Source organism: Anabrus simplex, chromosome 2, assembly GCF_040414725.1.
Source record: "Anabrus simplex isolate iqAnaSimp1 chromosome 2, ASM4041472v1, whole genome shotgun sequence".
Classification (NCBI taxonomy): Eukaryota; Metazoa; Arthropoda; class Insecta; order Orthoptera; family Tettigoniidae; genus Anabrus; species Anabrus simplex.
The window spans coordinates 1224115169-1224140928 of record NC_090266.1 but is presented as its reverse complement, the minus strand read 5'-3'; the positions used below and the strand labels follow the sequence as shown (position 1 = coordinate 1224140928).

At 39.5% G+C, this 25760-nt stretch overlaps 1 protein-coding gene across 1 annotated transcript in view; it reads right to left on the bottom strand.

Annotated features, from left to right (window-relative positions):
* Positions 1 to 25760, bottom strand: part of Ptpmeg (protein tyrosine phosphatase Meg) — a 502744-nt gene that overhangs the window by 363619 nt on the left and 113365 nt on the right. Inside the window, exon 7 of the mRNA XM_067142262.2 lies at positions 4826 to 4946. Coding sequence (XP_066998363.2) covers positions 4826 to 4946 — 121 coding nt within the window. The remainder of the gene's footprint in view (positions 1 to 4825; positions 4947 to 25760) is intronic.

Here is a 25760-nt window from a genome sequence, read left to right as displayed (position 1 = left end):
AGTTTAAAAGAGAATGATTATTCTTTACCGTTGTTTTGTCAGCTGATGATGGCTTGAAACAAGCTGAAACATGTACTGACCAACTGTAACTCATCAAGAGCAATACTAGTAGGCCTATTGATTAAGTTGACCTTAGTTAACATTCTGTAACTATTACAATGATACAATTTCAGATAGTGAGAGAAGTAGAATAACTCTGATAACTTAGATAGGACAGATGGTAAGGCTAACGGGAGTGCACAGGAAATGGAGACTTGTATAACATCAAATTTCTCATACTTACTAGCCAAAAACATACACTAAGTCCATTGTACACAGACAGAACCTTGAAGGGCGTAGCAGATGACTGTCATTTGTGTATTATTGCCAGATCATCATGGCAAAGGATCCAGCAACAGTCTGCCATTATAGAATCTAAATGGAAGTTGTTGCCAAAAAAAGCTTTATGAGGAGGGGTGGTGCAGCACCTTTCATGAGAAGTGTTGGGCATTCCCTTCTCCTGGCTTTTAAGTAGCTCTTGGTAAATCCTCCTTGCAAGCCCATCAACATGCCAATTACCTTCAAATCACTAGAGATAATCCAATGGTGTTGATTGTACCCAATAACCTCTAGAACCATGTTCACATTTTTGTAACTTTCTGTTAAATGCACAGAAAGGGCAAAGGATATGGATGACTTTACATTCGTATTGTGGAGAAGTACACCTCTTAGGCTTTTGTGTGAAGAATCAATAAGAAGCCTATATTCTGAAGCTGCATAGGGCTGTTTCAGTTCCTCAAAGAAACAGTAAATGTCATTACGAAAGACAATTAGACAATCTAAAGAAAATAATTTTTTGAAAGTTATGTTCCATGTTCTACAATGGCAGATCCTCACATCATACTCAAAAAGGTGTTTATCTTCAAGCCTGGAAACTAAAAGTTCTGCTTTTTCTTTTGAAAAAGAAAGATTTCTAAGATCATTCCACTCATATTTTGTGAAGCACTGTGGTTCAGAAATGTGCACTTCAGGGGCAAATTCAGGATTGGAAGCACTTTCTAATCCTCCATGAGCAGCTTCTTCATCAAATTTGGTTCCCTGAAACATTTCCACTGCATTCTCAGCAGATTCAGAATTGGTAGCTTGTCATCAGATTGCAGATTCAACACCTGGACAGACTGTTTTATGTTTGGTATTTGCTGAGAATAGAAACTCTGATCATAGTGATTTGTTGGTTCCCACCTAATCACTGGAATGCCCAACAACACCCTGTCTCCTAATCCTGTTGAAAGAGGTTCACGTATAATATGAAGTGTCTAGCCTTTATCCCGATCGAGTAAGGGTCATCCAAAATACAGCACACACAAATTTTTGTGCCGTGGAGTTAATCAATGTCTCTGCGATTTAGGCGTAAACGAGCCACAAATGCAGCAGAGGTTGTTTGGATGATTAATGCATTTTCAAGACATGACAGAAGATTTAATCTGCAAGAAAACAAGGTGCATATAACTGCCATGCCTTTTATTTGCCTCATTGCATTGCTTTGCCTCTAAGACTGGTAATCAAAAGCTTAAGATAACGTGTACAAACATACATTTCATTACACAATAGAAGTTCACTCCATCATAGAAACACGAATTCTTCTGTATTACTAACAAAAAATTCACCATTCCATCATCATCATCATCATCATCATCATCTACTATGCCTTGTCACCGTAGCCATATCCGACAATCTTCTGTGGTTCATGTTGCTATATGAACCACATGCCACTTGGTCATCCCCTGGGTTTCCTTCCCAGAACTTTACCTTCAATGATGGTTTGGAGAAGAGAGTCATGTCTCAGTACGTGTTCAAGGAACTTTGTTTTCCTCTTTTTTATCATATTTGATAAACATTGATCCTATTTTTACGATCTTTAAAACAAAGTCATTTGTTTTTTCTTTATCCATCCAACTTGTTTTTGTAATTCTTCTCCAAAACCACATTTCAGCAGCCTCAAGTTTTCCTAATGTCCAGGTTTCGCACCCATACAATTGCACATTCCAAACAAAGGTCTTGAGAAATGATTTTCTGGTCTCCAAACTGAGATGGTTGTTTAGCAATAAGTTTTTTCTTACTTTGGAAGGCTCGTTTTGCTACCACTATTCTTTTCTTGAATTTTGAAAGGGATCTGCTATCAGAGGTAATTATACTACCCAAATAGGAGAATTCTGTGACTTGACAAAATAAAACTTTCCTTTCAACATACATTCCACCCACTGCAGTAGATGTCTGGAATTGAATGACATGTTTTAGAAGTAGTCTTTAACATAATATGAGAGAAGCGCACACATATAGGGAGCACAAGAAGTAATAATCTGGGTGACGATCAAACTATGTATAAATTAAAATTTATACATGAATGAGAAAAAAATGAAGAGAGATTTGTAATCAGCACTTCAATGCTTACATAATATAATCATTAGTTCTTGTGGAGATTTTCCATTGTTGTGCAGTGTAATCATTCCTGTTTTAGAGATCTGCCATTTAAACAAATTCAGGATCTCAAGTTATGTGTAGAAGGAAAATACATTTTTGGAAAAACATATCCATACCACATACTACAGTTTTGTACATTTTCAGTTTATTACTTATAATTTCCCCAGCTTTTCTAGAAAATTTCCTTAAAACAAAGCAAAGGAACAGGCTGTTAGGGATCTTGTCTAACAAGTGTTCTTTTACTCCACGAACAGTGTCCATGATATGTTCGTTTGTCAGTATATAAGTTCCATAAACAGAAGCAATGGCTTTGTCAACAGTGTTTCATTAATCTCATCCTCCCATCATGATTTATGACTTTTTTGATGCTGAACATGTGGGAACAGGACATTCACATCATGGAAGATTTAATATTTTCATTGTGATTAAAACAGTTAAACTTCAAGGAGCTTCAAGGAACAGGACATTCACATCATGGAAGATTTAATATTTTCATTGTGATTAAAACATTTAAACTTCAAGGAGCTTTAAAGAATTTGCAAGCAGGATAGTGCCATATTGCGATCACATTCAAAAACTAATGAACACGTACACAGGCAACTATTCATGGAGTAAAAGAACGCTTGTTCGGCAGGATCCCCAACAAAGGCCTACCATTTAGTACTGTATTAGAAAACAATTTTAATCATCTGTAGCTCGGCATGTTTTTAAAAGTGATGTGGTATGTCGTGTTTTTATTTTTTTCCTTTTACCTCAGTACTATCAGATTTATGAAATACCTCTCACAAAAAAGGGACTTGTAGGATATTATCTGACAATATACTTGATGTCTGTGAGCAGTAGAGGTACTGTAGTAGGAGGTGTGTTTATTAAGTAAGGTCCGTTTGAAAATAAGTACACAACGAAAGGTTATTTCAAAAAAGTAAATTTATTTTCAGAAAGTACATACTTCACTCTATTTTTCGACATAGTTCCCAAGTTTGTTCAAACACTTATCATACTTCGTAACCAATTTTAAAATACCCTCTTCATAGAAACTTGCCGCCTGCTCCGATAACCAAGAGTTCACTGGCGTTTTCACGTCGTCGTCATCGTTGTAATGGTTGCCACTGAGGTGATGTTTGAGGTGGAGGAACAGATGGTAATTGCTCGGCGCAAGATCAGGACTGTAGGGTGGGTGGTCTAAAACTTCCCAGCCAAAACTGTCCAATAAATCGCGGGTCTGGCCTGCAGTGTGAGGTCTTGCATTGTCATGAAGAAGGACAATTCCCTTTGTCAGCCTACTGCGTGTTTTGTTTTGAATCACTCTGCGTAGCTTTCTCAGGGTTTGGCAGTATGCTTCTGCATTGATAGTGGTTCCTCGTTGCATGAAGTCGACCAACAAAACATCATGCCTATCCCAAAACACCGACGCCATGATTTTGCACTGGGACAGAGTCTGTTAGGCCTTCACCTTTACAAGTGAGTGTGTGTGTCTCCATTCCATGCTCTGTTGCTTCGATTCGGGTGTGATATGCAAAACCCACGTTTCGTCTCCAGTTACGATCTGACTCAAGAAGCCGTCACCTTCTTCGTCATAATGAGTCAAGAACTTCAACACACACTCAAATCTTTGGTTTTTGTGGTCTTTTGTTTGGAGTTTGGGGACCCAACGGGAGCACAGTTTCCTAAACTTTAGGTGTTCAGAAAAAATGTTGTAAAGCACTGATCTCGATACGCCAGGAAATTTGTTTGAGAGACCTGTTATTGTGAAGCGCTTGTTCTCACGAATCTTCGTTTCAACTGAAGCCACCAAATAATCGTCTGTAATCAAAGAAGGGCGACCGGAGCGGTCCTCATCACGGACGTTGTCACGGCCATCTTTGAATTGTCGTACCCACTTACGCACTTTGCTTTCACTCATAACAGTATCACCGTACACTTCGCAAATCTGTCAATGAATTTCTGCAGCAGACAGGTTCCTTGCTGATAAAAACCGTATCACTGACCGAACCTCACATGCGGCGGGCAAGTTGATATCTTAAACATTTTGAAAGCACAGAACAGAACCCTACAGGTTAGCTACAGAGCTGAAACTGAGCACAGTTGTTCCCGAGGCATGATATGCGATATGCGCGTGAACTACTAGTGTCTACAACAAAACGGACCTTACTTAAAAAACACGCTTCGTATATAACCACATGTTATCTTATCCACTTGAAGCAAGAAGCAGATAAACTTAACATGATTATCCCTTAACAATGAACAGGCACATACCAGCTGCATAAAAGTAGCTCAGTTAAATGAATGCCGTGAATAATTTGTTTGCGGTTACAATTACAACGCTTTATTTAAATACAGTTCAACCTTGCATCATTTTACTCACTTGTGCAATTTGTGGAGTTCAGCAATCTTCTTCTCCATTTCATCTGTCAGCTCAGGGATAAGCTGCAAGGAGGCAATGTACCCTGGCCCATGTTCATCCGGGTGGTAATCCCCAAATTCAGCTAAAATAAGCAATAAAATATATGGTAATATGTAATGTTCCAATTTATTCTTGTAAATTTCAATTTTCTTCTATTAATATGTCCCTCCTGATGCATACGAGGAATTTTACTAATTTTCCAATTATCCTAAAAACCTGATATTTTGCACATACTCAGTATTCTACACACATTGCATTTGGTTAAAAGGCCTAAAAAAAATAAAAATAAAAAAAGTCACAAGGTTATAGAATACTTAACTGGATAGTAAAGGGCCATTCTTTTAATAATTAACACTCACTTCGCTCAAAAATATAAATATTGGCCCAAATATGTTTTTATGTTAAAAATGTTCCGATAAAAACCATAGTTGTCTTATTCGCACAACCTAATATTTAAAGGCTCATTTCTGCAAAAGCAAATTTTCATCATTCCCCAACTGTGCTGACTTGTGCGGCAGTAAACACCATGCACATTGTAGTCAAGCTAGTCATAAATACACCACGCGTGATAAAGTAAGAATTTCAAACGCTTCAACACTGGGCAATGTTTATAAAATATAGCGTAGGTAGCCACTTGTTCTGTAATCGCAGCCTATGTGAGTCCCAGAGCACATTGACCCATTGTTACAAGTGAAGACCTCAGGTATAAGCTATAAATTTCATTTTTGTTCTGTATTGAAGTGCAATTATAAGAAATAAATTGAAACTACAATACACAATATATCAAGTAAATAATATTACATCAGTCTTGGAACTAGTTTCAGTCACTTAGTGGCCATTTTCAGCCAAAATAAAAATTAAACAGACTGTGTGATAACTCAAACATAGGTATACCAGACAAAGACAATGTTGCAGGAATAATTATAACATTAAAATACATATAATAACAAAAATGATGGTTATGATCTTCTTATCATACTATGATGCCTTTAAGTTGACATAGGACTTCAGGTAAAGAAGTAAATCTGGAAATGATAGCCAGAATTAAACATACAGAAAAGAAATTAAAAAGGAGAAAAATTATTTGAGACTCACCTCTAATGTCTGATGTACAACAAGCACTGATTGATGTAGGAAGCAGGCAATGTAAACAAAGGAGTAGATAGAGAGAGGAGGGGAAAGAAAGACTGCTCCTGAGAGGGGAATTTAAAGATATTATAAAAGAAAGAATTCTTTTTATCTGGGACATGATTACTAAAGTTAGGAATTATAAGGTCAAATAAAATGTTTGATTTCTCTGAAATTTCATTTAGATTGAAGTCAGGATTGAAAAAAACTGTTCCAGGTGGATAAAACAATTTTCCATAATATTGAGCAGGGGGCCATTTTGTATAACTTTGAGAATTTTCATGTCTTGGTTGATCTTAGTGAACTTACGGTTAGTATCACCCATGTGCTGTCCCATGGCCGAACATCTGTTAAATTTAAGGGCAATAACATGCTGTAAGTATCTTGTATGGAAGCTCCTACCTGTTTGACTGACATAAGATATGTTACAACTATTACAATTGAGTCTATAAATATCTGACTTTGTGAACTTATCGCTATGATTAATAGAACTGTTATTGTGTAAAATATCTGTGTTTCTATTACAAGTTTTGAAGGCTATTTTAACGTCATGCTTTTTAAATATGTTTGTGATTTGGTAGACTTTTGTATTATTGAACGTAAAAGTAGATAAAAAATTGTTGGGAGTTTTTCTTTTGTTAAGGTGGTTGAAGGTTGGTGTTCATGTTTATTACTGATTTTCTCTAGCTGAAATCTATCTGGATCATTTATAACACACCAAAATTAGTAATAAGATCTTTAGTAATATTGTTTTTTGGACAAGGTATGTGGATGACACTCTTGTGATCATGTACGAAAGTGCAACTGATGCCATCACCACTCTATCCAATCTTAATGACATTGACCCACATATCAAATTCACACTAGAATCAGATAACAATAAAAAACTCAATTATTTAGATCTAACGATCATCAGACAACCTGGTTCATTGAGCTACAAGATTTTTAGAAAACCAACACAAACCACTAACACAATCCATCAAGATTCCATACACCCACATGCCCATAAATGTGCAGCATACCATGGTAGCAGGGATTCACTAAATCAAACCTCACTTCTTTGCTTCGCCTTAAGTTCCATTGCACTTAACCTCACTTTGCCTTGCAAAATTTTACATGAATCATTTTTCCGACAACTTTGTCAATCTTTTTGACGTTAATAACATTCAACCCCAGCAACAAACTCAAATTCAATCGTTACCTAACCTCAAATTAATAATACTTCCCGTATTCTTCATGAATTAAACACTCCAACTATAACTACTATTGCTGATCTATTTTTGTACTTTCTGATTGCCAGTCATTCATTTCTATTCCACGTCTTTTTCCCTTTTTCATATTTTCGACTGTTAACAGTAAGCTCAACCTGGATAAAATAATGCATTTCCTTATAAATTTTCCATAGTTACTTACTTTTTATCTATTTGCACCTCCTTATTTTGTGATTGTTACCTTTGACTCAAGGTTTGATGGATGTTTTAATTGGGCAGTGATTGCCGATTTAGGTTAGGTTCTTGTATATTAAGGGTGATAATGTTGATAATAATGTGCTTTTCAAGTGTTTAGTCGTAAGTTTAGTTTAAGTCCCAACATCCTCAACCTCAATTCAAAGCTTTTTAAAACTTGTTTAACCCTTTGTTCGCAAATAATGATTCGTTATTTTTTTCATCTTGAGCTTTCTCCAACTTCTCGATTTCTGTTTCCATGCACCCATTTTCATCCCTCCCTCTACCCCTCCCCCAGGAGAACGTCGGTTTTGCTATTGTCAAATGGTATTACATGTTCATTTGATAACATGTTTTACTTGTTTATTGCGCCCTCTACTTGTATAGCTCTTCCAACTCCAACCCCCTGTATGGAATGCTCATTTCCCTAATTTTCTCCCAGTATAGTTTATATTTGAAAAAAATTCTCTATCTCTCACCAGATTCCTTTATGTGTGTCCTTGTGCATCCACTCATCTATGGCCTTGTTTACTCCTCTTGTTCTTCCTCAAATATTTCATTCTCATGTCAAAAAAAAAAAAAAAAAAATGTTCTTTCTTCTATACTTAATTCTGATGTAACAAAATATCATCTTCTTCAAAAGTTTAATTCTCATGTAACACACAAAAAAACAATGTACAGTGTATTTCCTTCTAACAAAAATGTTTCTTCTTCAAATTTAATCCTTATGTCAAAAAAAAATGTAAAATATGTAAAATCTTATTCTTCAAAGTTCATGTTCAATTCTTATGCCGAATGTAGCTAAAAATATTTCATCGTGTTTATTGTATCCCCCAACTTTCTCCCACTTTTTTCCCCTTTTGGAGCGATCCACATTCCGTGCCCCTCCCCCTTCCTCCGAGAACACTACTGACACTCTTGGACTCTTGCTGTGTAAAATATTTCTTCTTCCAGTTTAAAAATCATCTTTCTATACGGACCTGTGTGCTGCTGTCTCCTGATTGGTGCCACAATCGATTCTGCACCACATCTCGTCCTGGAGCACCATTCTTCGCGTACCTTTGCAATTTATCATCTCCTACCTACTACACTGCATCATTGCATCAATGAAGACTTTGGATCTCTGCTTTTGATGCCTGCACAAAAAAAAAAGTTTCTGTGACCTCAACTTTTTTTTTTCCTACAAGCGTGGAGATATTGTGCTGTTGTGCCCTGACTTACCTTGTGTACCAGCCATTCATATTGCACTACCATCTACTGGACTTGTTCTCCACTAACTGACCGCCATTTTGAACAATCAGCTGACTCTCCCGCTTACCTGACGTCACTCTAATGTCTCACACATTCTAGAATGAACTGTCGATCATACAAATATGCCTCACCTCGCCCAGCTGGGCAGGCTGAACGATAAGCCATCCCCCACTGGATGTGCGAGCACACCACACTGGACAGAGGTGGTTCTCTAGTCCCTTCGACTGCTGCTGTTTTGGTTCCAGGTGAGACATAGAGATCAATTCATGTAAAACATCATGCATTCATATTTCTGAATAATGACGGAGTTGGGAGAGTCATGCAATTGTACGGCACCAAAATTCATTTGTGTTTTTTGGCTAGTGATACTTAACACAAGCTTGGACTTACACGCCTTTTTCTAACTACTTCACTCTTCAAGGAAATTTTATCTTCATGTGCCTGCCGTTACCCCTATTAGAAATCTTTTTGCGTCAGTCGTGTCTCTCGGTTCCCTCATTCCCGTCCTGCCTCCACCCCTCATCTTGTTTGAAATTTTGTACGATTGTACAGTATTAGGTAGTTAAAATTTAGAGCTGACTTATAATGAACTTAACTATCGCTTCATCAATCTCACTATTGATTCTTTTGAATTGTGTTACTCATTCAGTTAAATATATATCACCTTTTAAAGATGTGGCATAAGAATTTCCACGTCTATGCATCTGTATTAACTACATAATGTATTTAAACTAAACACATACCATACACTTTCAATATATGTCCCACTATCCATCGAATTATATTTATTATGCTTTGTGCCCGTTGGTCGGTTGTGTACACACACGTATATCTATTCTATTTAAAGGTTGTTATGATTATTGAAATTATCTTTTCATTTAGTTGTATATCTTGTTACCATCCTTTATATCCCAGATCCCTCTGGGGCTATATTCCACTGCGTAAAAAAGTGTTTATTATCATCATCATCATCAGCAACATTAATGTTAAGCCTGTACTCTGTCATTGAGCAGTAGGTTCGGCCTAACATACGGTCACCACATGGTGCCAAGAATACCAATATAACCTAGTAACACTTGATAACATAGTAACAGTTTATAAGAACATGAAAAGAAGTTACAACAATGAAATGTTACATGTGCCGTACAAAATGTAACAGTACACGGCATTTTTAGCATCCCGCTGTCTAAAAAAAGAATTAAAAACGAATTAAACACAATTTGCAGTAGAGCTAAATTTAATGGCTACAACAGTTCCTATATACAGAAAATCATTAATCATCTGTTCCACGGTAACCTTTTTACATTGTGAAGTTGAATGGTTTGATTAAGTTTAACAGAGTATAGTGAAGTGGATGGTACTGTTTTTGTCATACAGTTATAACCTGTGGTAAATTGATTCCACAGTGATGATGCTATTTCATTCATGTAAATGAGGCTAAGAATGGGCAGTCATCTTATCCGTATGAAATCATCAATCTGAAGCATGGCCTTCAGAACTATGTACATTTGTGGTGTGTAGAAAGTAGATGATGTCTGTGGACGTCTATTTTTGTAAGCGGAAAAATAAGTTGGTCTCATCACGTGATGATTATTGTTGGTGTTTGTTTTGTTTTATTTTGTTTCAGGAGTAATTCACTTAGTGAAACCTACGGAAAATATTTGATTAGTGGAGTAAGGAAAACCTGGCATAATATCCAAAAGCAAGTTTGGAGCCTCGTCAGCCTGATAACAGTCGCCTTTTAAGAAGGAGTTCATTCATACTCTACAGAGTCAATTATTCCTGTAAAACTTTTGCAGATGGCACCCAATTTTGTCACGGTGAAACTTCAGATGACTATGGTGATTGTGAATGATCTGAGTATTGGACCAATTTTATTTACGATTTTGTGATTATTTTATTAATTGTGAGCTGTTTGAATTTATATTTGTGGTATATTTGAAGGAAATTAAATAAGTATGTAAGTTGTTTAATTTTTTTTTTTCGTATTTTGCTGTCTCAAATTTAGGGGGCGGGTCTTATTTGGTGGCGGGTGGTATTCGGGATTATACGGTATAGGGTCTATTTTTTAAAATTTTTTTATTGCTAGTAGCTCTTCTCGCACCGACACAGATAGGTCATTTACTCACTCGGGACAAATATTTCAGATTCCCAATGGGAATCAACATCTACATCACAGATAGGTCTTACGGCGACGATGGGATAGGAAGGGCCTAGGAGTTGGAAGGAAGCGTCCGTGGCCTTAATTAAGGTACAGCCCCAGCATTTGCCTGGTGTGAAGATGGGAAACCACGGAAAACCATCTTTAGGGCTGCCGACAGTGGGATTCAAATCCACTATCTCCCAGATGCAAGCTCACAGCCGCGTGCCTTTAACCGCATGGCCAACTCGGCCGGTATATAGGGTCTATTATGATTATGTCCACTATATATGTTGTTGTAAGTTCCCTATTTGGCTGATGATGGCATTCATTATGGCAAAAACCGGTCCCATGTAATAAATAATATGTGGTGATTTAAAACTCCTACATAATTTGTATTGAATAGGTGGAGCCCATACTTCAGTTTATTGCTTTGTGACTGCAGACTCAACGTGAAATTTGTCTCTCGTGTTTGCTCCTGCGATCCCACCGCATTGTGGGGGAAAAGTGGCTGGAGAATAGGCAGTTCTATGAAGAATTCTTCATTAGTGTATTGAAGGATTTTCTTATTCTATCCACATGGAAACCTCGTACCGTATGTACAGTAGTTCTGAGTTTGACAAGAAATGTGATATTATCGGGTGAGTTGGCCGTGTGGATGGAGGCGCGCGCCTGTGAGCTTGAATCAGGGAGATGGTGGGTTCGAATCCCACCGTCGGCAGCCCTGAAGATGGTTTTCTGTGGTTTCCCATTTTCACACCAGGCAAATGCTGGGGCTGTACCTTAAGTAAGGCCACGGCCGATTCCTTCCAACTCCTAGGCCTTTCCTATCCCATCGTCGCCATAAGACCTATATGTGTCAGTGCAACGTAAAGCCACTAGCAAAAAAGTAAAATAAAAAAATTAATAAATATGATATTGCTCAGAATTTCATTAACCGAGTGAGTTGGCTTTGCTGTTTGGATTGCGAAGCTGTGAGCATGGATTCAGGAGTTGGCGGGCCTGCAGTCGTGAAGATGCTTTTCTGTAGTTTCCGATTTACACATCGGACAAATACTGAGGCTGCACCTAAAATTAAGGCTGCTGCTGCTAATTTTACAACCCTAGCAATTTTCTATTCTTGTATCATTGAAACCCTGTGATGTGATTGTGCGATGTTAAAATAAGAGAGAGGAAAATTTATAAAAATATTTATAAATAATTAACAAGTGAAAGATAATCTATTATTCCAATGAAAGGAATACTTAAGAAAATAATTGTATGAAGTTAAAGGAAAAATGTGGATGATGATTATAATAGTAGTAGTAATAATAATAATAATAATAATAATAATAATAATAATAATAATAATAATAATAATAATAATAATAATAATAATAATAATAATTTAAGGCACAGATACTTTGTTGCTTACATTTTCTTTTGACGTAATCAAGGCTGACTGCATGTCAAGTTTGACAATCCGTTTTTGTCACAAGTGAACTATGTAGTGCAAGTGGAAAGTGTTTTTTTTTTTTTAAGACTTTATTTGTGAAGTACAATATGATGTTTTATTTATTATGACCTAACCTGTACTGTTATTTGTAAAGCATGATATAACGTAATGACCTAACCTGTACTGTGTAAGATTGGTGACATGTGCATTTGTAAATAGTAGAATTCTGTTCTATATTTCCTGGAAGGATCCAGAAAGTTACATGAATTATGGAACAGGGTGTGTTGTTTTGTGGGTAATGTATTCTAGAAAATATTTCTGACTGTTCTGGAAATACGACATTTGCGATCAGGCGTATTCTAGAATGTTAGTCAAAGTTCGCGACCGAAAGTAAGGTTGTGATTGGTGAGTCTAGGTGGCGATAGGGAACTCGTGCACGCTGATTGGCTGCTCCACGGCCACAATTTCCTATATATAGAGAGCGAGGCAATGTTCGAATAAATTCTGTATTCTGAATTCTGTCGGTCTTGGTCTATCTGTCTGTGAGCAGCCTATCTGGTTGACGTCGCCCTGCTCCCGGGATGGCACTCTCCTCAGGTAAGCACTCTTGAATTCCGTTCCTGCTAAAATTTCCGTAATGCTCCGATTTGCATTTCATACAGGAGTTTGCCCTAACCTCGCCTAGATTCGCCAAATTAGTTACTTTATGGCGCCTTAGTTTTTCAGCTGGGCTTACCTGTTCGTTTCCGAGGCATTCCCATTTCTTGTTTCACTAAGATATGTAGGTTGTAGTTTAATATTATTTCCCTTGGGATTTGCCTCTGGTAGTTCTGTATCACTTGAGGTACGCTAGATTTTGGTGAACCTGTTTCAGTTCACTGTAAATTGCATTGTACAACTGCATTGGTAACTAGATGTATAGTTGATTTGGAATTTGAATTTACACTGCTACGAAAGCAATGTCAAAGAACCTCTAAGCTATGTATATCACTGAACTTATAGTTCGTAACTTGGAATTGTATTTGGAATATATTTGTAAAATTATTTTGTAAGTAATATTTTTCAAATCTAAGGATCACGGCGATTTATTTCGGAATCCGCTATCTAAGCCATGTCCATGCCTTTGGTAGGTTCCCAGCCTTTTTCATCTTCCCGGTTTGTTGTCCACTAGTTGGCCCCGCTGATATTTACGTACATGTTTTGTTGGAGATCTGCGTAATGCCAGCTAAAGTCTTTCCGAGTGTGTAGTGGTTTCTGACATTGTGCTCTTACCTTCCCCTTTTAACTGTGTTTGTGCCTTGTTTTGTGTTACCACTGTAGTAGAGGTATCATTTGGTAGCAGAGGCAAGCGCTAGATTGCGGAGGAAGGAAAGTGAACCGTGATTACACCTAACCTAAAACCTCGTAAGATTTGTGGTTTATATACCAGGATGGCTCGTGCTGTTCCTAATCCTTTCCATTTAAGAAAGGAAGAACTGATTTACGAGTTAAAAATTCGCAAAATTAGTTCAACAGGCAATGTCAGAGATGATACTAGCCTGTTGAAAAAGTCGCTTAACCTGCCTATAACCATACCTGACTTAACTACAGACGAGTGGCGTGAGTCTTTGACCGTGATTAAAGATAAGTTACTTGAATTTAATGCCATTCTTGTGTCATATGCTGCTTCTAAGCCCTCGCATGGCCAATTAGCCCGGGTTAAGGGGCAGTTATTACATTATTTAGACAGAATTAAGGATTTGTTGTCTCTCGAATTGCCGGAAGTTGAGAGACAGAAATGTCAAGCCTTACTAGAACAGTTTTCCACACTTTTCAACAGAATCAGTGGTTTGCTTGACGGCAATAAGTTAAATAACACTGTTTCTCAAATTCAAGTGTCGATCCCATCTGGAATGAGTGACAGTGTTAATTGTGGTGAGGCATCTGTTGCTGCTCAAGTGTGCGATCTGACACCTAGTGCTGGTGTTAGGCCTATTCAGGAGTCTGAGGTGACTAATGCTGCCCTGGGATCTTCTGTTTCATTGTCTGGAACTAGGACACCTGTAAGTCATTCTAATGATACATCTCTCTTGCATGTTGGTACCCTTACAAGTTTTCCTGTGGTTCCTGCTAATTCTGTTGTAGCTCAGGGTTTGCCCTCTGTTCCTAATCAAACCGGTTCTGATTCAATGGTGCAAAACCACCCCCCTGTCTCAGCGCCACCGGTATCAAGTTGCATAACCTCTACACAACCAGTTAATGCCCAAATGGTCTCTCAGCTTAGTGAGAATCTTCCTCAAATGAGGTTGTTGAGCCCGTTATGTTGCAGACTAACGTTAGTCCTAACCTATCCTGTACTCCACAAGGGCACCCGAATCAAAGGCACGAGGCCTCACTAAACCCTCTGGACTATTCTAAGCCTTCCCAAGCACCCCCTACACCTGTCTTCCCCCAGATTTCCTCCAATCTGCCTCACCCGTTGACCACTGTGTTTAGGGGTATCTCTAAATTTTCAGCTAACTTCGTTGATGAAGTTATTTCCTTCCTTCGCTTTCTAACCGAGTTCAAGGATCAGGCAATAGTGTATGATCTCAGTAACGACAGCGTATTTCAAATTCTATACCCACATGTCTCTGGAGCTCTTTCTGAGCACATTGTCAGGGCCATTGCTGAAAGATGGTCAGTAGATCAATTTCATGCGCATGTTCTTGAATATTTCATTCCTGCTCGTGCCTTGTCGGCATTAGTGCAGAAGCACTATTTTAGAGTACAACATCTTAACGAGTCACTATCGGAATATGTTCAAGACATTAAGCTCCAAGCTAAGATTTTCCAGCTCCACTATTCAGAGGCTCAGATGGTTGCCAACATAGTTGAAGGTCTCGCCCCGAACTATAGATCATATCGGGCTATTTCGCCCCGACCAGCAACGTTCACCCAGTTGGAAGCCGTTACATTGTCTGCTGAAGGCATTCGATATGCTGACCAGTTACGCCTTGCATTAGCCCCACCTACTATAACCATACCCCCTACTCAGAATTCTAAAACCACCCCGTCACCTGCTTCCAACTCGCGTAATCCCCGTTCATGTTTCAATTGTGGCTCCACGGCTCATCTCAAGCGGGATTGTCCCAAGGCCGGGACATTAGGCAATAGGAAACCTGCGATGGGTGGAGGCTCTTCCACCAATACTTCTTGCTGTAACTGTGGATCAACTACGCATTTCTCTAGGCAGTGCCCACATAACACTTCTGGCTCTGGACCCCCAGGCCATAGTAGTGCTAGATGACTAACTGCCGGTTCTGATGACAAATCCCAAAGCATGGCTTCTTGTCTTGTCGATCATGGCTGTACCTTGGTTAATTTACTTAATTCTGAGGCTAATGATTGCTCCCAGTCTGACTCTGGTCTTCATTTCTTACAATCTTGTAGGATTTCTGCCATACCTTCTTGTAAACTACCATATTTATGCATAGAGGTAAATAATGAACCTGTTTGTGCGTTACTAGACTCTGGGAGTAGTGTCAGCTTGATGAGTGAGACCTGGTACGATTCTATGAAAACTGTTTGCAAGTTACCTACATTACAACCAGTGTCCTTAACCCGCCATACTGCCAATTCATATTCAATGAATATTGTAGGATCACTAGAGGTCAAGATTAGACTCCATGATTTCACCTGGAAAATGCCAGTACTAGTGGCAAGAGATTTATCCTGCCAATTCATATTAGGTGCAAATTTTATTGCTAAAACAGGCATGATTTTGGACCTCCAGTTCAACAGATTCCATTTTAAATTTTGTGCAAGAACCTTTGAGCTGTGTGATCGCTCTCCTATTCTGCCTTGCCACGTTAACGCTGTTCCTGAAGATTCTGATGAACCCAAGGCTTTTGATTTTAATCACTTACCCGAAGAGCACGCCAATCAACTTAGGAAACTCTGTGATGTTCCCTGATGTCTTCACCGACAGGTTAGGCGTCACCAATGTATTAGAATACAAAATTGAGGTTACAGATAACATACCTGTTCGCTCTCCTCCGTACCGGTTGTCACCTCCCAAAATGAAAGCCTTGAAGGCTATCATTGATCAAATGCTCGCTGACGGAGTGATACGGCCTTCCAAGTCAGCCTATTCTTCTCCAATGTTTCTGGTTCCCAAACCGCAAGGTGGGTATCGGCCTGTAGTCGACTATCGGATGTTGAACCGTAAGGTAGTCCTCCAATCTGTCCCACTTTCTGATTTGCACTCTTGTTTTTCTTGGTTCGCTAATGCAAAAATTTTCACCACTTTCGATTTACATAAGGCTTATTACCAGATACCCCTTGCCGAAGAATCCAAGCATCTCACTGCATTTGCAACCGATTGGAACCTATATGAATTCGAACGCGTCCCTTTTGGTCTGGCAACTGGAGCGGCCGTCCTTACACGGTTACTAGATTATGTCTTATCGGACATTAAGTTCAAGTTTGTTTATAATTACCTCGATGATCTGGCAATTTTTTAGCGAAACCTTCGAGCAACACATACTCCATCTCGACGAAGTGCTGGAAAGACTGCGTAAAGCAGGTCTAACCCTCAAGGCATCCAAGGTTTCCTTCGCACAACATAGGACATATCATGTCGGGGAGGGGTGTCTCAATCGATCAGTCTCGTACTGCCCCCATCCAGAATTTTCCCCCTCCAAAGGACGTCAAGGCTGTAGCCAGATTCATTGGCATGGTGAATTTCTTTCGCAAATTCATTCCTAATTTTGCTGAACATGCAGCTCCATTAAATGATTTGAGAAGAAAGGATGCTAAATTTGTGTGGGGTGATGCCCAACGTGAAGCCTTCATGGACTTGAAATCTGCCTTATGTAACGCCCCTGTACTGGCTATGCCAGACTTTTCTAAACGCTTCATTCTTCAGACTGACGCCTCTTCCTCAGGCATATCTGGAGTTCTTCCACAGGAATTTCAAGAAGGGCGTCGTCCTATTTCTTATGCTTCCCGTGCCCTGAATCCTGCTGAGCGCAATTATTCCATTTATGAGTTGGAAGCCCTGGCTGTTGTCTTCTCCTTAGAATGCTTCAGAATGTACCTGGAACATCTCCCATTCGATCTGGAAACTGACAATCAGGCGTTGAGTTGGGTACTGGCCAAGCCGCGAAAGACCGGTCGTCTAGCACGATGGGCAGTGCGCATCTCAGCCTTCCAATTTGAAGCCCGCCACATTCGTGGCATGGAAAACGTTGTGGCTGATGGCCTCAGTAGGATGTTCCATCAAGACAGCTCTGACCCTCAATCCGAGCCAGTTGACTCATCTCCTGAACAAGTATCAATCAGCTTTTGTCAATGTAGTTCTCAATGACTCTCCCTTCCTTTTCAAGGATATTGCCAAACATCAAGAGGACGATCCTGAGTTAAAGGCCATTGTCGACAGGATTAAATCCGGTGAGCATGTTAAGCCCTATATTCTTAAGAATGGCGTCTTGTGTTGTCCTGCTCGTGGTCGCAGAGACCCCAAAATTGTAGTCCCAACTAACCTGGTCCCGGCTCTCTTCAAATACTTTCATGAATCCCCAGTGGGCGGTCATCTGGGCGTTTTCAAAACAAGAGAAAAAATCCGTAACCACTTCATTTGGAAATCGATGGATAGCGAGATCCGTACCCTTGTCAAGTCCTGTAAGATTTGCAACATCAGTAAACCTGCCCCGAATACTCGTCTAGGTCTCTTGTCTTCTGAGCAAGCTTCTCGCCCCATGGAAAGACTGTCCATAGACTATATTGGGCCTTTCCCGAGATCTCGGAATGGTCATCGTTTCATACTCGTGTGTGTTGACGCCTTTTCGCATTTTACGTGGCTGTTCCCCACTCGGATGGCTAACGCTAACACCACCATCTCGTGATTGGAACAGATATTAGCCTCGTTTGGACCCTGTCAATTCTTGGTAAGTGATAACGCAAGAGCCTTTACTTCTGCCCAGTTCCAGAATTTCTGTTTTGATCTATCCTTTGCTCATGTAACCACCACCCCTTATTACCCGAAGCCAAATTATGCTGAGAGAGTGAATCGTAACCTGCGATCTGCCCTCATCGCTTATCACTCCTCAGACCACTCCAAGTGGGATTCCTCATTGAATTGGTTGTCATTTGCATTTAACACTGCTGTCCATGAAAGACACAAGCAAACCCCTGCTTCGTTAATGTTGGCTTTTACCCCAAATTCTCCTCTATCTAACCTATGGTCAATTAATGATCTTCTGCCCGACGATGCCAGCCCAGAAAAGATCCAAGCTAATTGGCACCATGCACGAAAGAACTTGAAGGTTTATTACGCTAAGGTGCAGCGTAATTACAACTACGGGCGAAGACCGCACGAGCTCTCTGTGGGTGACCAGGTGTTTATTAGAACACATCCCGTCAGTAGTGCTGCGGACCATGTTATTAGTAAGATGGCCCCCAGATTTCGAGGTCCCTGCACCATCTTAAAGTTCCTTACCCCGGTGACATTATTGGTGAGCAATCCCGAAAGGAAAAGGATCAGCAGGGTATATCTCTCCCAGATCAAGGTACCTTAAGACTGGTAGGAAAGGGTAAATACCAGGGTAAGAACGCTCAGTGGTTTAGATATACCAGCAATTCTTAACTGGGCCTAATAGCTTAACACTCGTATGTGATGTGGATTGCCATATTGGAATATATATACGATTTTCCATGATTTTACGCTAAGCTAAAGACATTACCGACCTACGGTCATGCAAGTATACTTGCGCCCTGCAATACGTACCCATGGCCAGTAGGCAGTAATGTTCGGTCTTTGAATGTTAAAAGCTTAGCGTAAAATCATGGAAAATCGTATATATATTCCAATATGGCAATCCACATCACATACGAGTGTTAAGCTATTAGGCCCAGTTAAGAATTGCTGGTATATCTAAACCATTGAGCGTTTGTTGAACATTAAAGCTTGAAATTTTCTTCACCATACGGAAACGAAAAATAATTCATGCAGTAGAGGGTTTAAGTTCCTTACCCCGGTGACATTATTGGTGAGCAATCCCGAAAGGAAAAAGATCAGCAGGGTACATCTCTCCCAGATCAAGGTACCTTAAGACTGGTAGGAAAGGCTAAATACCAGGGTAAGAACCTGTGACATAGCTGTGCTGTGACTGGTGTGGGAAAGTAGTGCAAAATATTTAGTCCATGACTCGCCTAATAGGAGGCTTTGAACGCTGTTTAACAACAAGTTTCTGTATGTCTTACATTCGGCAGAAAGAATGGTGTACATGATTTGGTGGACAGAGAATAAATTGACTAATCATCTGACTATCCATGTGGATTTTGTGATATTTGTTGAAGAGGTGGATCTATATTATTTTTGAAAATTATGTGACAGTTTGTGTTGTTGTTATCAGAAAGTCTACTTCAAGAAATCGTGTGTGTTAGAGTGAGGTATCTTTACTATCTGTACTGTGTGAGAACGTTTTGTCGCTTGCTCCCCAGTGAGGTTATATTAATGGTCGAGCATGGCTCGACTTTCGGGGGGAGGAAGATGTCACAAGTGAACTATGTAGTGCAAGTGGAAAGTGTTTTTTTTTTAGACTTTATTTGTGAAGTACAATATGATTTTTTATTTATTATGACCTAACCTGTACTGTTATTTGTAAAGCATGATATAACGTAATGACCTAACCTGTACTGTGTAAGATTGGTGACATGTGCATTTGTAAATAGTAGAATTCTGTTCTATATTTCCTGGAAGGATCCAGAAAGTTACATGAATTATGGAACAGGGTGTGTTGTTTTGTGGGTAATGTATTCTAGAAAATATTTCTGATTGTTCTGGAAATACGACATTCGCGATCAGGCGTTTTCTAGAATGTTAGTCAAAGTTCGCGACCGAAAGTAAGGTTGTGATTGGTGAGTCTAGGTGGCGATAGGGAACTCATGCACGCTGATTGGCTGCTCCAAGGCCGCAATTTCCTATATATAGAGAGCGAGGCAATGTTCGAATAAATTCTGTATTCTGAATTCTGTCGGTCTTGGTCTATCTGTCTGTGAGCAGCCTATCTGGTTGATGTCGCCCTGTTCCCGGGATGGCACTCTTGAATTCCGTTCCCGCTAAAATTTCCGTAATGTTCCGATTTGCCTTTCATACAGGAGTTTGCCCTAACCTCGCCTAGATTCGCCAAATTAGTTACTTATGACGCCTTAGTTTTTCCGAGGCATTCCCATTTCTTGTTTCACTAAGATATGTAGGTTGTAGTTTAATATTATTTCCCCAGGGGTTTGCCTCTGGTAGTTCTGTATCACTTGAGGTACGCTAGATTTTGGTGAACCTGTTTCAGTTCACTGTAAATTGCATTGTACAACTGCATTGGTAACTAGATGTATAGTTGATTTGAAATTTGAATTTACACTGCTACGAAAGCAATGTCAAAGTACCTCTAAACTATGTATATCACTGAACTTATAGTTCGTAACTTGGAATTGTATTTGGAATGTATTTGTAAAATTATTTTGTAAATAATATTTATCAAATCCAAGGATCACAGCGATTTATTTCGGAATCCGCTATCTAAGCCATGTCCATGCCTTTGGTAGGTTCCCAGCCTTTTTTCATCTTCCCTGTTTGTTGTCCACTAGTTGGCCCTACTGATATTTACGTACATGTTTTGTTGGAGATCTGCGTAATGCCAGCTAATGTTTTTCCGAGTGTGTAGTGATTTCTGACATTGTGCTCTTACCTTCCCCTTTTAACTGTGTTTGTGCCTTGTTTTGTGTTACCACTGTAGTAGAGGTATCAGTTTTTCTCTGCCAAACATACATTTCATTTTATGAGAAAACTTCGGATCATTCTGCCACTGGCTAACTGCAATGTGGGAAGACAGGTGACAAAACAAAAACCTATAATAGATTACAGTGGAACCTGTCTCGCACGTTCCCGTGGGGATCATGTTTCGTTACTACCAGTAAACCAAGACGTTTAGCAACTTCAGATACAATAACCCCACGATTTTAAGTATTATTGTTAAATATACTGTACACATATACAGGTTTATTACTCATTTACCGAATAGTCCTGAATACCACCCGCCACCAAATGCGACCCGCATACCTGAATTTCTAATGGTAAAATTTGGAAAACAATAAATCATATGTTTACTTACGAATTTTTTTAATTTCTACAAATGTGTCACAAAATTGCTAATTTAAAACACTTCACTAGTAATAACATTAAAAACACCACAGTGAGAAATAAAACTAGTTCGGTGCAAATCAGTCACGATTCAACATCATCAGAACTACCACCACCGGAACTTTGATCACTGTCACCTTCCCATACATAGTTGTCCTCACTACCATCCATAGAATTTGAAATTCTACATTTGTTGAATCTCTTTCTCACCAAGTCATTACAGTTCACTGAAGTGCTACTTTGGATCATTTCACTTGTCCAGCTGTTGTCAGTGTGTGATCGCCGGCAGATGCCATCCACTCGGTATAGAGCTGTTTCAGTGTGGCTTTGAAAGGCCGGTTCACGCAAACGTCCAATGGCTGTAGCACAGAAGTCATCTATCCGGGAAGTATTGGCAGATCAGTTTTTCCTTTACTTATCAGTTCCTTTACGGTGTCTGTAGTATGCACATCATAACTGTCTAAAATGAAGCTCTCAGGTGACTTTGACAAACATGCTTCACCCAGTCCTCAATTAGCTCACTGTACATCCTGCCAGATTTTTGGGTTCAAACGAAAGTACCAGACGGCAAATTTCCTTTCGGAAGCATTTTTCCTTCGAGAACTACATACGGAGGAAATTCGGCTCTGTCAGCTAACATGCATAACATTATCGTGCAGCATTGCTTTTCGTTACCACCTGTCCTGATGGTAACACTTGTAGAGCCCTTAATGCGAATCATATTGCCTAGTGGCATTTTGAAATGAACGGGTGTCTGACCAGCATTTTGAATTTGAGAAAACAAATAGGAATTTTACTTCTGCAAACAAATAACTTGGCGATGAAAAGCCGTAAACTTTTCTTCGTAGGTAATAGGGAGACGACGTGAAATAAGTTTACGTCTTTGCATACGCAATACCCTTTCTCCCCTAACTGTTTCCATGTAAATATATGTATAAACTTTGTGTATGTCAGTTTTATGTTTTGTGTGACTTCTCTATATTTATAATTCCTAATTAACTGGTGTGGATCAAAGTTCCTCTTTCGTTTATTGCGTTTTGGTTTCTTTTTTAGTGGTGTGAACTTAATTTTGATTTTGACTATGTAATGATCTGAACCTATATCTACTCCTCTTAATACTTTAACATTGTAGATTTCTCTGTGGAAGGTTTTGTCCATAAATACGTGATCCAGCTGCCATTCCCCTTTTCTCCAATCAGGATGTTTTCAAGTTTTAAGTTTGTTGGGCCTCCTTTTGAAATAGGTGGACTCTGAGATTAGTTTGTGTTCTCTGCAGAGTTCAACAAGTCCTTGACCATTCTTATTTGTATGTTTATGTGGAGTCCATTTCCCAATGATATCTCGGTATTTCTTTTCTCTTCCAAGTTGGGCATTGAAGTCCCCTAACAGGATCTTAACGGTGTTAATATTTATTTGGTTTACAGTTCGGTCAAGGAGATCCCAAAACTTTTCCACTTCTTTCCTAGTCTTTGATAGAAAATTATTTTCATTAGTAGGGGCACGGGCATTTATGATGGTATAAATTTTGTTGGATGCTTTTAAACTCAAAAGTTGCAATTCTAGGTGAGATGGCTTGAAAATCGATTATCGAATCTATTATTTTCACACTGACTATAAACCCAGTTCCAAATTGGGGGCATTGTTTCATAACCCTTAATCCAGGTTTCCCACTGCAAATTCTGTAGCCTTGAGATTTGAATGGTTCTTCTGTAGTATTTCTCATCTCCTGGAATCCTGCTACTAAAATTTTCTGTTTATCTAATTCGTCTGTCAAGTTCTTTAGTTTTCCTGCTTTAAGTAGAGAATTAATATTATAAGTTGCAATGTAGTTAATCTGATCTTGTTTGATCCTGTTCTTGTGTGCTGGCATAGGAATGGGTGATTGCCAACGCTCCGACTCGATGTCTTCAAGGTGGCTACCCACCGAATCCGATGTAGCCTTCTCCTGCTTTCTTGGACAGGACGGTGGAATTTTTTTCCTAAAAGACTTTTCCATGGTTGACTTTCGAAGGTAGTTAACTTTGGGTGGAGCAAGCTCCGATTTACAACTACAGTTGTTAACCACAGAGGGACAACCCCAGATGTTCAGGGTTCTGGGTTGGCATTTCCTCCTAACCCAATGAGGTATGGTTTTCCCGCCAATACTCGGGTGGCTGATTGCAGTGGTTTCCCACTGGGTGATGGGGTCGTCACGTCCCTACGCAAACTTGAAAGTCATATATTAAAAGAAATTAAAAATCTAAAAGCCCAATGTAGATTGTCTTTGACACTATGGTAACAATTTGTTGGTCAAAAGTCAAATGTTGTAGCTATGATTCAGTTGTAATATTATGTACATAAGTAACAAGGAGTTCCCTTTGAATGTTGTTCATCATTAGAGATCAACTTGCGTCAATTACATATGGCACATCAATGTTATAGCCATAATTCATTTATAATATTATCTATAGAAGTAACAGAGTTCCTTTTGAGTGTTGTTCCTGAAGAAAGATCGACTTGCGTCAATTATGTATGTCACTGAGTGCAAACTTCGTTAATGTGGTGTAGTAAAGTGGCTGTGCGAGTGGACCTCGCAGACAAAGTCTCTCATAGTGCATTGGCACTGCCGGCGGCTCCAAGTAGCCTACACAGTGGCCTCCACGATATGCACTAGCCATGCGTCTTGGTGGGTGTGCCATTTACCAACTGAGGAGCCCAACTTGGCACACTGGGGCGAAATGCTGGCAACCAGGAATGAGTTCGCTGGAAAATTTATAATGTCTATTAACCAAGATCCATAAGTATGCTGTAGCTATCTTTTCGTGAAATACAGTTTCTTGAAAAACCCTTGACTGAGGATTTAGCGTTGATGGGACTGGCATTTCTGGACGGTTGATCCAGGCTTCTTCGAGGAACGGAAAATGCGGGATTTTTACAATGTGATTTAATTAGGATGCTCGTGGGACCACGTAATTTGAACGAATAATCTGGGAAAACATAATTTCTGGGAACGTATAATCAAGGTTCTACAACATATTAACATCCGTAATAAATTAATGCTTGCAAATAACAGCTACATTAATGCAATTAGGAACCTGGAGCAAGAATGTACAATATGTTTGCAAGATCTAGACATAGAAATGAATGATCAATTTATGTCCAAAAGCAGCCATCTTCCCAATGTAAGGAAGATCCGACAGATACTACGAGACAGTCATGGACAAAGCTGCCGCACAAAGGAAAGGCCGTTGGACTCTTCCAGGAATACACGCCAGGGAACGAATGGATAAGAGATCACTGAGGTTTATCCTGTGCGGAATGGAGAGAGGCCATCAAGATGACAGCGAATGTGTGCGCTGTTCGCTCCGTGCCAGGAAGCTCCCAGGATAACACCCTCTGCTGTTGGCGTTGCCACAGAGAGCACGAAACTCTTGCCCATGTCCTGGGTGCCTGTCCTCACAGGGAGGTATTGAGAAATTCCCGCCATTACACAATACGACACATGATTGCGATCTCGCTGAGGAATCACGGTTTCACGGTGCACAAAGAAGTTTCTGGCCTAGCTACCAGTGGGAGTAACAGGCATATTGACATGATAGCCTTTCAACCAACTAGCAAGCAAGGACTAATCTTAGATCCCACAATACGCTTCGAGTGGCACGTTGGCCAAGCTGAAGAGGTGGACGCCAAGAAGAAGTCGATTTATCACCCAACTGTGAACTACTATAAAGAATTATTCCACCTAGACAATATTTCCGTCCAAGGACTCGTGATCAGAGCTCGAGGCACAATCCCTAAATTTCTTGTACAGCTATGAAATTCTCTTGGTCTCAACCGGACACAACCGGACAATACGAGGTTCAGTAACCATACTCTGCGATCATCTATATAACATTTGAAGAACCATGCATCATGCCACATTAGAAATTCATTCCAAATTTATTCCTGAGCCTTGTGATGGTTATTTATATCTGGCACACTAGCAAACTCACCCGTAACTTAAAAGACAAAATACTATGTAGTCGACATACTTTGTCCTTGTGGCAGCCTCCTCATGGGGGAAGTTCTAGTAATAAAAATTTGAAATTAATAAAATTAATTTTGTCTGAAGGAGTACTGGGAGGACCGCAAAACCCAAACAATCCCTTCCAAAGAGACCTGAATGATGGACTGACTAAAGTGATCCTATGCGGTCATAAAACAAGAAGAAGAAGAAGAAGAAGGTGGAACTTTTCACTAAAGATTCATAACATCAATTGTACATAGAGGCTGAACCAGTTTTACAGCTGGATGTATTGCACTAGAGCATGTTTCTATGCTGGCTTGTAGTATGGTATGTTGAGTGTATATGAGACAAA